Below are 13,507 nucleotides of genomic sequence, written 5' to 3'. Positions count from 1 at the left end.
CGTCTCCCGCTAAGACGGGCCTGGACCCTCGGTATGTATCCAACTCACCCCAAGTCTTCCCGCGGGAAGTCCTCGAAGCCCTTGGCGAGCGTCCTCATCCAATAGTGTGCTATGGCAGTTTGTGACGTCTCATCACCCATAAGCGGACTTCCATATGTTTAATACCTAGTGACATCATGTGATTATACTGTGACGTCACCGGATTTAATCATGGCATCATAGGATCGCCTCGTGACGTCACAGGGACACAAACTGACGTCATAGGACTACATGGTGACGTCATTTTATCACATAATGACGTCATCTTATCATACCGTGACATCACTGAGTCACAGTGAGTGTTGAAATAAAATTTAACATGGTAAAATTCTCGACCATCATGACTGTAGATTAAATCAAGTTGAATAGGAAAAGTCATGTTCATTTCGACCTGAGTCACAGTGAGCGTCGAAATTAATTTTAACATGGTAAAATTCTAGACCATCATGACTGTAGATTAAATTAAGTTGAATAGGAAAAGTCATGTTCATGTCGACCTGAGTCACAGTGGGCGTTGAAATTAGTTTTAACATGGTAAAATTCTTAACCATCATGACTATAGATTAGCTTAAGTTGAATAGGAAAAGTCATGTCCATTTCGACCTGAGTAACAGTGAGCGTTAAAATCAATTTTAACATGGTAAAATTCTCGACCATCATGACTGTAGATTAGCTCAAGTTGAATAGGAAAAGTCATGTTCACTTCGTCCAGAGTCACAGTGAGCTTTGAAATTAATTAAACATGGTAAAATTCTTAACCATCATGACTGTAGATTAGCTTAAGTTGAACAGGGAAAGTCATGTTCATTTCGACCTGAGTCACAGTGAGCTTTGAAATTAATTAAACATGGTAAAATTCTCGACCATCATGACTGTAGATTAGCTTAAGTTGAATATGAAAAGTCATGTTTATGTCGACCTGAGTCACAGTGGGCATTGAAATTAGTTTTAACATGGTAAAATTCTTAACCATCATAACTATAGATTAGCTTAAGTTGAATAGGAAAAGTCATAGGAGGAATACAAGGGAACCTACTAAAATGGATGGAGGACTTCCTGAAAAATATTCAGATTGGAAAGAGGTGATCAGTGGAGTACCGCAAGGATCTGTATTGGTACCAATAATGTTTGCTATTTATGTGAATGACATGGACGAGGATGTGAAATGTTACATGAGATTCTTTGCAGACGACGCCAAGCTGTTAAGGAAAGTAGAAACCGATAAGGACTGTGAAGCACTGCAGGAAGACCTGAATAAGGTATGAAACTGGAGTCAGAAATGGGAAGTGGACTTTAATACTAAGAAGTGTAGCATAATGGAGTTTGGAAAAAGCAAAAACAGAATATCAGGAAAATATACAATTGGAACCAAGGAGGTAAAGAAGGTAGGATTAAAAAAAAATTGGGGCAAATATCACAAACGACTTGTCCTATGATACACAGATTAACAAAATTTTCGGGGAGGCTTACAACTTGCTAAGATCAATAAAAATGGCATTTGCATACTTGGACGAAGACATGATAAAAAAATATTGGTTACATTAATAAGGCCTCGACTAGAGTATGCGGCGACATTGTGGTCACCCAGTACCAAAAAGAATATAAAGAAAATAGAAAGAATCCAGAGAGCAGCAACAATAATGGCACCTGCACTTGCAAACCTATCATGTGAGGAGAGATTGGCTAAACTGGCATTACCGACGCTGGAGCAAAGAAGAGAGAGAGGTGACCTACTGATCATCTACAGAATCATGAAAGGCACAGAGATACTTGATAGAGAGGACTTACTAAACTGGGACAAGAGAAACACAAGAGGACATGGAAAAAAAACATAGCTATAGAAGAGAACTGAAGAAAAACAGTTTTCCACATAGAGTAGTGGACACTTGGAACAAACTGGACAATGAAATGGTATGCGCAAAAACCATTCATTAGTTTAAAAGTAAACTAGACACTGCAAGATACAAAGGCGGGACACCACGAGCATAGCTCCCCTTCCCGCAAAATACAACTAGGTAAATAGGATCGGGACGCCATCTTGTCTGTCAAGTGTTTGTCGTTTGCCCGGTCTACTTGAAACGTCAGTTACAAGATGGACATCACGGCCTCGGTACTTCCGACAGTACCTCGCGAGGTACATTTTCTTGAAGGAATGCTATGGAGCTGAAATCCATGCATTCCTTCAAGCTGCAAGAACCTTGTATACTCTATAATCTGAGAGAGTGGTTGAAAAGCCCACCAACGTCTCTCACGACGACGACGACGACGACGACGAGGACGATCCGGATGACATATAAATTGCAGGTACTGATTTAACAAACACAGGTTAGGTTAGGTTAGGTTAGGTTAGTTTAGGTTAGACGAATTTAAATTTATCATCCTTTCATTTCTTCGACGTCAGCATCTATCATAACAAACATGGCGTACCATTCGTCCGGCGCGACTTCGTTACTTACGAAATCTTTTTTTAGCAACTTTTTTGTTTTTTATTTCCGACCACAAAATTGCATATTACGTTGATATATTATAATTTACAAAATCAACAATTAATTTTCTATTGCTATATTGCACCCATGTGCAAAACTGAACATTTACATATATATATATATATATATACATATATATATATATATACATAAACAATTTGACATAGATGAAGTTGCATTGTTATATAACCATAGAAGCTACGAATTGTAATTTGTTGAGTATTATTTAGTATTCAATGGATAAAGTAGCTGACATCTCAAAGTCACAAGTGAAACTGAAGAAAAAAATTAAGTTAAAAAGTGTATGGTTACGTTCATGATATGCAGAATAAAATTATTCCACGCTGAAAACGTAGATGAATGTGAGTGCTAACAGTAATTAACATTTTGATGTCTATATTACTCAGGAGGTCGGGAGAGAAATACCTTTCGTTTTTAGAATATCAGTTTCAGAAACTATGAGGAAATGTTTCGTGTCGATTTTTGAGTCGTATGAATGAGTTAGTAAGTAGTTTGATGCAACAAAACTAACAGGGACGGCTACAAACAAAAATGCAGATGCAGATATCAAACTCTATCTGGCGTTAGTTAGCCCCGTCCTTGACTATGCGGTACAGTTTTGGTCTCCGTCCTATAGAATGGACATAAATTCACTTGAGTCAGTACAGAGAATGACCAAAATGACACAAGGGTTCAGAAATTTACTTTACGATAATCTAATAGAGGTATTCCAATGGGTCAAGGGCTTTGTTAACAAGGGTGGTCCAGACAAGGTCATCGTATTAAGACAACAGGGCAGAACTCGCAGTAATGGATTTAGACTGGACAAATTTAGATTTAAGAAGAAAATAGGCAAGAACTAGCTAACCAATAGTGATTAATGTGTGGTTAACGAATGGAATAGACCTAATAACCATGTAGTGAGTGCTGAAACTATTGGTTGTTTTAAAAGAGGTTAGATAACTTTATGGATGGGGATGATATTTGATAATGGACATGGAACTGCTTAGTGTAGGCTTTATGGTCTCATGCAGTGTCCTTTATTCTTGTGTTCTTATGTTTCTATTTATTGTGATTGCAATGGAAGGGGTGACTTTATCGTTTTAAGGCTATCATAACTCCATTTCTCTCGCTGTCTTGGAATCCGCTCCCGTACCCTGCTCCGACCACTAAAACTGCCCCTGGGCCACAACTGGCTCACGAGGTCGCCGCTGAACTTACACTCTTCAGGTCGAAGTGTTGGATGTGGTTCAGGTACGAGTACGTCGGAATCTCCGTCAGGAGAGTGTAGAAGCCCCAGTTGTTCCCGAAGTGAAGGACAAGGATCGCGTAGAAGGGCATCGAAGTGAAGATGGCTCTCCAAGGGACTGGCAGTGTCTTCGTGATGGAGAAGAGGATGTATTTAAGATCATTCAGTAAAATTAATACAGTCAGTGAACTTGGTCATGTAAGTAAGAGTATTCATAAGGATGTAAACACTTACCTGGATGCAGTGATTAGAGTACAAATACGTATATACACATGAACACCATGAACTCGTATGTGCATAAACAAGAAGGTACACACACACACACACACACACACACACACACACACACACACGTAGACCGATTCACAGCGAAGATTGGAGCTCCGAAGAAGAAGGGAAATTTTCGTGGGTCTCAACAACGAGGAAGTACCTTTTTGTACTTTTAGGGAAGGGGAAAGCTCCTGGTGTAGTGTAAAGGTGATGAAAAAGGAGAAGGGGGAGGGATTACTGAGGGAAATTAAAGAAAATGAGGAAGGAGGCGAACGGGCTCCACCTGACGGAAAAAAAGTCAACAAAAGATCCTCAGCTGACGCGGGAAAAGTGAATAGTTTTAGTAAAATCATTAAGTTTAGAAATATAAATAAGAACAACAAAATGGAAAGTGAAGATAATAATTTAAATGGATTTAATGAAGGGGGGGGGTGCCACCTCCCCCGATTAGCAAGGCTAGAGGAAAGACTGGAAAAATGGCTCAACACTGGGAAAGTAGGCTAGGTCAACTCACACATGTTGCACAGCGAGTTGATAAATTGGAACAATTAAAGAAGGAAAACCAAAACCTAACTAAAGAAGTAGAAGAATTGAAAAAACAGTTAAAGGAAGTAAAAGATGAGAATGAGGAATTAAAGAGGAATAATAGAGAGAATAAAGAATCCATAGCAAAAGAAGCACAGGGTTGAAAGAAATCCAGGAGAACAATAAAATTGTATTTAACGACATAGTGACACAGCAGATGAGAGTACAAACTGAAAATATAGTTGTTAAAGTAATGAGGGAGAAGGAGAATATAGTAAGAGACTTAGCAGATAAAAAGAAATGTATAATTATATTAGGGATGGAAGAGAAGTATAACTTAAACAGGACTACGAGAATTAATGAGGAAAAAGAAAAAGTAAACAATATATTACAATTAGTTCAGGAAGATGAACCTGAAATAGGGAAACAAATTGAAGTAATGTATAGACTCGGGAAATATAGTACAGATAAGACCAGACCAATTAAGATTAAATTCAGGTCACAAACGTCAGCAGAGACTATCTTAGCAAAAACAGGGAAACTAACAGACAGTGAACAATATAAAAAGAAAAATGAATAAAGAGGAAAGAGAGGAGGAAAAACGAAAAGACAAGAAGCTAAAGAAAAAACCGAGAAAAGAACAGAGTCAGAAAAAGAAGAATTCTATTGGAGAGTAGTGAATATGAAAGTGAGGAAATGGACCATAAGAGAGAAAAACAAAAGGGAAACAGTAAATACAATAGAAGTAGCAGAGAATTAAGAGTATCTTACACAAATATAGATGGATTAATAACAGGCTTGAACGAAGTGAATGATTATCTGAAGGAAAAAGAACCGGACATAATGGGTATTGTAGAGACAAAATTAAAAGGTCCACTACCACCCAACAGTGTAGGACATGGTGCATATAATTATTGGATTAGAAACAGAGAGACAAAACAAGGGGGTGGAGTTATGTTCCTGACTAAGAAGGATATAAACGTGAGGAATGTCACATATGGAAAGAATAGAGTAGAGATGATTATGATGGAAGTGGAAGACAGAGACAGGAAGAGCAGAAAGTTTGTAATAAATTATGTGCTTCCAAAAACGGCCTCATGGGAAGAGAGTGAACATAAAAGTATGTTAGAAGACACAAGGATAACATTAAATAAGATAATGGAAGATGGAGGAAGAATAGTTATAATGGGCGACTTTAATTGCAAAGAAATCTGCTGGGAAGAGATGACAGTAAAGGGTGGTGACGACTCATGGGGAAATGTTCTACTTGAGATGATTACAAAGGATTACAAAGGATTACAAAGGATTACAAAGGCGGAGCATGCCGACAGGAGACCTTTTGATCCATATCTAGGTCGGATGCGAAAAAAAATCATATTAATAATAAAACAATAAATAAAAACTATAATAATGTAAATAACAAATAAAATACACAAATAAATGCATAGGTATAGTTAAATAATAAACAAACAGGTAAATAGTAAATAACAATAAATTGACATATAACTAATAATAAATGAAAATCAGACAGACAAATTATAACAAAACAAAAACAAATAATATAAGATAAATTATAATCATTACAGCATCTTACTTAGGCATCTATCTAACTGATTCTAAAAGCTTCGAACTGAACTACATTGCACTACCTGTGCAGGAAGTTTATTCCATTCATTTACTACACGGTTGGCAAAGTTGTTTCTACCTACTTCCATATTGAATCTATTTCCGGACAGTTTGAGACCATCGTTTCTTGTATGATTCTCATTGAATGTGAAAAATTTGTCACTTTTGATGTTGTCAATTCCCTTTAGAATCTTAAAGTCTTAAAGACCTGTATCAAGTCACCTCTGAATCTATGCTTTTTTAGGGAAAACAGATTCATATGTTTTAGTCGATTTTCGTATGATTTATTTTTGATATTTGGAATCAGTTTTGTGGCTCGCCGTTGTACTTTTTCCAGTCTGTCAATGTCTTTAATGAGATTCGGTGACCATACGGAAACAGCATATTCCAAATGTGGACGAACTAACGATTTATATAGCTTGTTAATGAGTGATGGACTTTTGAAATCAAAAGATCGCGCAATCAGTCCCAGAATCTTATTTGCTTTCTCAGAGGCTGAAATACACTGCTTGGATGATTTGAGGTCGTTACTGATAATTACGCCAAGATCTTTTTCACTATCCACTTTTGTTAACGAATTACCAAATAACTTGTAATCGTACTTACTGTTATTTTTACCTATGTGCATTACCTTGCATTTACTTGTGTTAAATTTTATTAGCCACTTTTCAGACCATTGCTGTAATTTATCTAAATCTACTTGAATATCTAATTGGTTTGAGTGATCATTTGCCACTCCGCAGAGTTTTGTATCATCAGCAAATTTGGAAACAGTAGATTTTAGTCCATTGTCTATATCATTTATATATACTATGAATAGAAGTGGCCCAAGAACGGAACCCTGAGGAACTCCACTTGCAACACTTTTCCATCCAGAAGTTTTTCCATTTAAAACAACTCTCTGTTTCCGACCATTCAATCAATTACTAGTCCAACCTAATAGGCTACCACTTATTCCATGCAAAGCTAATTTAGTAAGTAGTCTTTCGTGTGGGACGGTATCAAAAGCTTTTGCAACGTCTAGATATATTAAATCTATATTGTTTCTTTTGTCATAATTCGAGATAACTGTGTTGTAGAATTCGAGTAAGTTAGTCACGCAAGAACGTTTCCGTCTGAAACCGTGCTGGCTATCATTTATCAAACGGTTACTTTCTAAATGATGTTCGATAGCATCTCTGATGATAGTTTCCATTATTTTTCCTACGATTGAAGTCAAACTTATAGGCCTATAGTTATTTGGCTCTTTTTGTCACCTTTTTGAATATGGGAGTAACGTTAGCTAGCTTCCATTCTCTTGGGACATCTCCGGATATGATGGATTTCTTGAAAATAATTTCTAATGGAACAACAATCTCATTTTTCATTTCCTTTAAGATTCTTGGATGCCAACCGTCAGGCCCTGGTGTTTTATTAACTTTGAGTTTGTCTATACACCTTTTACTTTTTTCTTTTGTTATATTTACCGTAGTGAGTAAGTTTACCTCAGACTTTTCACAGGTTTCAGTTTGGAATTCACTTTGAGGTGTTTCGTTTACGAATACCGAGCTAAAATAATTGTTTAAGATATTACACATTCCTTCATTTGAATATTCAAGTTGACCGTCAGCAGATAATAGTGGACCAATGTGATTCCTAACAACCTTTTTATCTCTAATGTAACTATAGAATTCTTTGGGATTCAATGACGCAATGGATTCAAGAGAACACTAGGTATAAAAAATGAAGAAGAACCATCGAGACTGGACCTAATAATTACATCAGAATCTGAAATAGTGGAAAAGATTGAATATAAGACACCAACAAGTAAAAGTGACCACATATTGGTTGAACTGGAACCAAATGAGGAAAAATACATGAAAAGAAATGAACAATATAGAAAAGGAAAATTGATGTATGAAAAAACAAATTCTGATAAAATAAGTGAATTCTTTCAAAAAGAAGATCGGGAAAGAATATATAAAGAGGAAACAACAGTGGAAGAGAAATGGAATATTTTGACAAAAATTTATAAAAAAGGAGTGCAAAAGTATGTCCCAAGACAAAAGCAAGAAAAAGAATATGTAAAGTACTGGTACTTTACATATTATGTAACATAATATGTCATACAACATTATGTCATACAACAATACGAGATGTGATGTCATGTCACTTTAAATTAGCACATTATTTTCATTTTGTTTTATTTTATTTTGTTTTATTCTATTTGTCTGGGTATTCATCTTTATATTATTTTATATTATAAGTTATCTTATGGCACTTTTTGCGATTCCCACATTTTTACACCACTCACTTCACTTACACTGTTACATCCTCGGTCAACATTCCACACACACCGGAGCTGTATTTTTAATAACATCACAAAAATTATTGTACACTGTATTAAAACTATTGTTCATTGTATTAAAAATTATAAACCATTGTACAACCAAACGGAACCCACCTCCAAGGAGGGAACGCGGTCCTACTCAAACTATGTATACCGCCAGCTTCACCCCAGAGTCACATTCCTATGAAGAAGCATAGAGCAAAACCAGTCAGGAATAAACTCAGGAACTCGGAACTAGACCCGTGGCTTCTTTTTCCACCTTCATATCTACTATATATATTACATTAAAATGTATTTGTTAATCGCCAAGCGGTCCTTTTCATAATTAAATATTTTGCGTTTTTACCGGTTTAAAACCTCACTGCTGGGGTGTCATCACTTTGACAAATAATTGCAGAGTGATTTATTTTTTACCAGCAATGAGCGACTTATCTATGCTCAATAACAACGCTCACCAAACGTGTTTTATTATCCTACGCAGGCGCGATCCTAGCCCCGTATGTTTCTCCTTCGCCAGCTATTTTCTCTTCCTCCTCCTGAATTTTCCTCATCTTCTCCTCATCTGGAAGAAATCACTTTGTCAGCTGTGTTGTCAGGTGTGGTGGTATTTGGTGGTGGAGATGGTGTTGGCAGTGGAGGTGGTGGTGGTGGTGACGCGCGAGGCGTTGGTGTCCCTCCTCCAAGCCTCTCACGCCTTGCCCTCCTTCTAGCACAACTTTCATTCCACTTTTGGCTCAATTCTTTAACCTTTTCTTTGATTTTCCTTTTCATCGTGATGCAGTTGATGATTGGACATCTGGTAAGTGTAATAATATCCAGGAAATAAGGCGAACAGTGGCACAGGAGCACAATATTGCCAGTCAGTGAAGTGTTTATGCATTAATCTACTCTGATGTTTGATAGGTAACTTAGGCTTGAAGCGTACTGTGCACACCACACGGAAGAGGAAGTCACGCTGATGCCAGACGTACAAAAATATAGCTGTTTCATGGAATTAGACAAGCGAAAACAAGACATATCTATAGATATTTAGGGCCTATTCTTGCGTGAGCCATTTAAATTGACACGCCTCCCAGGCCCTTTAAACCCCCTCCATTACGCTAGGGAGGAAAAACTAATTCATATTTTGCTTTTAGGGTGTTTATATTATTCAAATATGCCCATACCTAAAATTCGATTTTTGGATGAAAATCTAATCCCCATGTAAGCTAATCATATCACAAAATCTATCAAATATAAGACAAATTTGATTGCCAGCATTGTAATAAAGCAAAGGGGGTGGGATTTGGAGGACAAACAAAGAGAAGCCACACGAATATTGAGAATTCACAAAGGGCGGGGGGGGGTGCAACGGAGTGGAAAAGGTGGAGAACCACTGCTTCAGGGAGTGTCCAAAGCTGGACTTAGCTAGGAAAAAGTCCTTAAAGGAATCAAATTCGCCTTTGTATATGCAGTAAAGGGTTAATAAGGTCAAGAGCAAATCATATCAATTCCAAGACGTTATTGCCATGCGAATTTGATCGCCCTTTCTTTGAGGATGACACGGAACTGATGAGCTAGATGAAAGAGGTGAAAGAGGCAAAGATACGAAGAGGAGGTGCAACAAGTTTGGAAGTTAAATTTCAGAAAGAGCTGGAGGGAAATAATAAAGAAGATAAATAGAAGAACGTGGAGCTGTGAGGAAAATGTGGACGAGGACTGTGCTACAAGAAGGTCGGATGAAAAGGAAACAAGAACGACTCGTGGAATGAAGAGAGAGCGTGTGTCTGTGAATGCGATGAAAAGGTGAAGGTGAAGGTGAAGAACTCGATGAATAGATGACTATGAGAGATAGGGCAGGAGTGGAGGAGGAAAGAGGTAAGGTTTCTGAAGGAGAATAGAAACGAGTTCAGACGGAATGGTGCCAAGCGAGTGCAACGGGAAAGCCCAGGAGAAAGATGACAGGGTGTGCTAATATTTGAGGACGATTTGTTGCTAACCTCAGTGAGTCCCTGGGCGAATCTGGACACGAAGAACAATTCGGGGCCCACCCAGGCACAGACGGGCGAGACGACGGTGAAGAGGCCCGTAAGAACGATGCCCAGGCCAAAGACCTTCTTCCCCCCGAAGTACTCGGCCGCTCGACCCCCGAGGACGTTGGTGAGGACGTAGCCGTAGAAGAAGGCGCCGAGCATGAGGCCCTGCACTTTTTCGTCCCACTCGAACTCACCTTCGATCTGGGAAGGGGAGGAAGAACGGGGTGAGAATACAGTAAACAAAACCTATTAGATTTCCGGAAAAAATCTTTCGCGTGTCGGAGGGATGTGAAATTTTTTTTTTAGCCAGTTTGTCCCAACTCGAGGTCATGAGAGTCCTTATGGGTCTCCGACATAGTATTCCAAGAAGTTAACCAAACCGATAACCAGTAAGTTTACAATAAACAGTATGCCATAAGTGCGGGGTCTCTGTGAAAAAAAAAAAATATATATATATATATATATATATATATATATATATATATAGGACGGGAACCACTGTCTGTCTCAAAAACCTCATATAAGCTCACATGTCCATATCCTAATTGTGTGTGTGTGTGTGTGTGTGTGTGTGTGTGTGTGTGTGTGTGTGTGTGTGTGTGTGTGTGTGTGTGTGTGTGTGTGTGTGTGTGTGTGTGTGTGTGTGTGTGTGTGTGTGTGTGTGTGTGTGTGTGTGTGTGTGTGTGTGTGTGTGTGTGTGTGTGTGTGTGTGTGTGTGTGTGTGTGTGTGTGTGTGTGTGTGTGTGTATGTGTGTGTGTGTGTGTATGTGTGTATGTGTGTGTGTGTGTATTCACCTTGTTCTTTGGATCACGTGTTTTGACTCATGATCGACAGCTATTTCCCTCCCGGAAGAGAGCTCAGAGCTCGTATGACCGATCTATGGGTAATGCTATGACCTTACACACACACACACACCCAACTCCCCGCCCACGGCAGTCGGAATAACGACCCGAAGCGAAGCGATACCGAAATAATTTCGGCCCTGGGCAGGATTCGAACCAGGTACTGCGAGCACCTCCGTACTGACAGTCCAGTACTCCATCAACCGCGCCACCGAGAGTGAGAGAGAGAGAGAGAGAGAGAGAGAGAGAGAGAGAGAGAGAGAGAGTGTGTGTGTGTGTGTGTGTGTGTGTGTGTGTGTGTGTGTGTGTGTGTGTGTGTGTGTGTGTGTGTGTGTGTGTGTGTGTGTGTGTGTGTGTGTGTGTGTGTGTGTGTACGCGCGATTCGAATATAGTGATTATACTATTTCCATTATCTCGTGACCCACAAGGTGTTGTCTGTCGTGCTGTCACGTACTGAATCAAAACATTCAGCATATACCGGAAGCTGTCCACTACCACGAGTATGTTAACATGGAGTGTTCTAAATGCATATTAATTTTTTATTAAATGGTAGGTGATCGATGAGTAATTGTTATACATGTGAATAAAAGAGGAGACTTGTTAAACGATGCGGCATCTCAGGTCAGGCGACGTTGCCCCGGCAGTAACTTTCCCTTTTCTTGTCCAAGCCTTGTATTCTAGTAATTACATAGAGAAGCTGAGTGGGGGTCTTCGAGCCGCTTGTAGTATCTTTAATCATACTGGTCATACATGCAAATATAAAGAAAACGGTGTCTCCCCCGTTTTCTTTGGACAGGGTTTAGACGTAGCAACGCTGCTGGTTTTGCCGGCCACATCCTATGGGTCACCAGATAATGGAAGAATTATAGTTAGAAGACGAGAGATATTGCCTACAATTGGGAAGACATTCATATTCATTGTTATTCATTCATCGTCTGTAAGTTGACTGTGAGAGATACCTTGATATCAATTCTTCATTTTATATATCACACGTTTAAGTAAGCAATTATCTGTGATGTATGCGAATCCTGAAACATAGGTCATATATTTGGTTGGAAGTAAAATTTGCTAAATAACCTAATGAGGTTGAACCCGCTTGCTAACGGTGATGCAGTTTAGTCTTTATCCTGACTCACGTCAAGGATTTCAGGAAGTTTGGGAGATGTCGGAGTCGTGGCAGAGGTGTAGCGTCATTCATCAGTATTGTGAAACTTCACTTGCCATAGATGAATAATTCATATTTTGTATATTGCTATCTAGTATATTAATTAAGTTATGTATTGGCATACATCAGCACTTGACACTTGTTAACGCCTCACCATCTGACCACAATGTCTGGGCGAGTCCCTTTGTTATACTCATGGAACGCAGTGTGTTGTTGTAGTTGTGTCAAATTGCCTTACAATCAACACGTGTATACAATTATTTGTTAGTTTGATGTTGTGTAGGATCATGCCTTAGTTTGCAGGTCTCTGTTTTTTACCACTATTACTTATGATATATCACACCCACGTAAACCGGGTATCCTTCGCATAAACCACCTTGTCCCTCCACAGAGACAAGGACCCTTCTTGTTATGACTTGATTCATTGGGTGAGAAGGGCTCCAAAAGGCAGGGGACCTGCTTACCTCGTCAGAAGCTTCTTCGTCGTCTCCGTCGGGCGCTGGACAGATGTTGCTAGAGTCGTTCTTCGTGTTGTTTCCAGATTTGACCATCGCCACAATGGCCACGGACAAGTTGACCCTCATGGAATAAGCAGATGCAAAACCGAAAAACCCCATCAATGCTAGAGTGTGTCTAGCTCCCCAAAATCCTGTACATTTTTCGAAAGAAAAATAGGTTTTGAGTCACGCATATCTGAAAATGTCGTCCTCCTCCTTCTTGGTAAACATGATATTTCGTTTATTTATTCATGACGAGTTATGATACGATAATTCTGCGTTACCAGACACTACGACACTCCAGAAAGTCTGGAGCAACTTAATCTCAAGTGTACACAATTCGCCTAAGTGCTATGAATGAAATCAGAGATAGAGATTTTTTTGTAACTCACTAAGACCTACAAGCTCAAGTGTCCTTGGTTGGCCATAACATCAAGGAAGGAGCTATTCTAGCCACGAATTG

At 38.9% G+C, this 13,507-nt stretch overlaps 1 protein-coding gene across 1 annotated transcript; it reads right to left on the bottom strand.

The window, feature by feature from the left end:
* Positions 1-3,383: 3,383 nt before the first annotated feature.
* Positions 3,384-13,167, bottom strand: LOC143040884 (sialin-like). The gene is made up of 3 exons (XM_076212329.1): positions 13,012-13,167; positions 10,504-10,740; positions 3,384-3,902 (listed from the first exon to the last, which is right to left on the bottom strand). The coding sequence occupies exons 1-3, from the start codon at positions 13,162-13,164 to the stop codon at positions 3,723-3,725; spliced, it is 570 nt and encodes a 189-aa protein (XP_076068444.1). The 5' UTR covers positions 13,165-13,167; the 3' UTR covers positions 3,384-3,722.
* Positions 13,168-13,507: the final 340 nt, after the last annotated feature.

This window comes from Oratosquilla oratoria, chromosome 29 (genome assembly GCF_046742065.1).
Source record: "Oratosquilla oratoria isolate Oo_2021 chromosome 29, ASM4674206v1, whole genome shotgun sequence".
NCBI lineage: Eukaryota > Metazoa > Arthropoda > Malacostraca > Stomatopoda > Squillidae > Oratosquilla > Oratosquilla oratoria.
The sequence above is the reverse complement of the archived record's forward strand: the minus strand, read 5'-3'. Positions and strand labels throughout refer to the sequence as shown.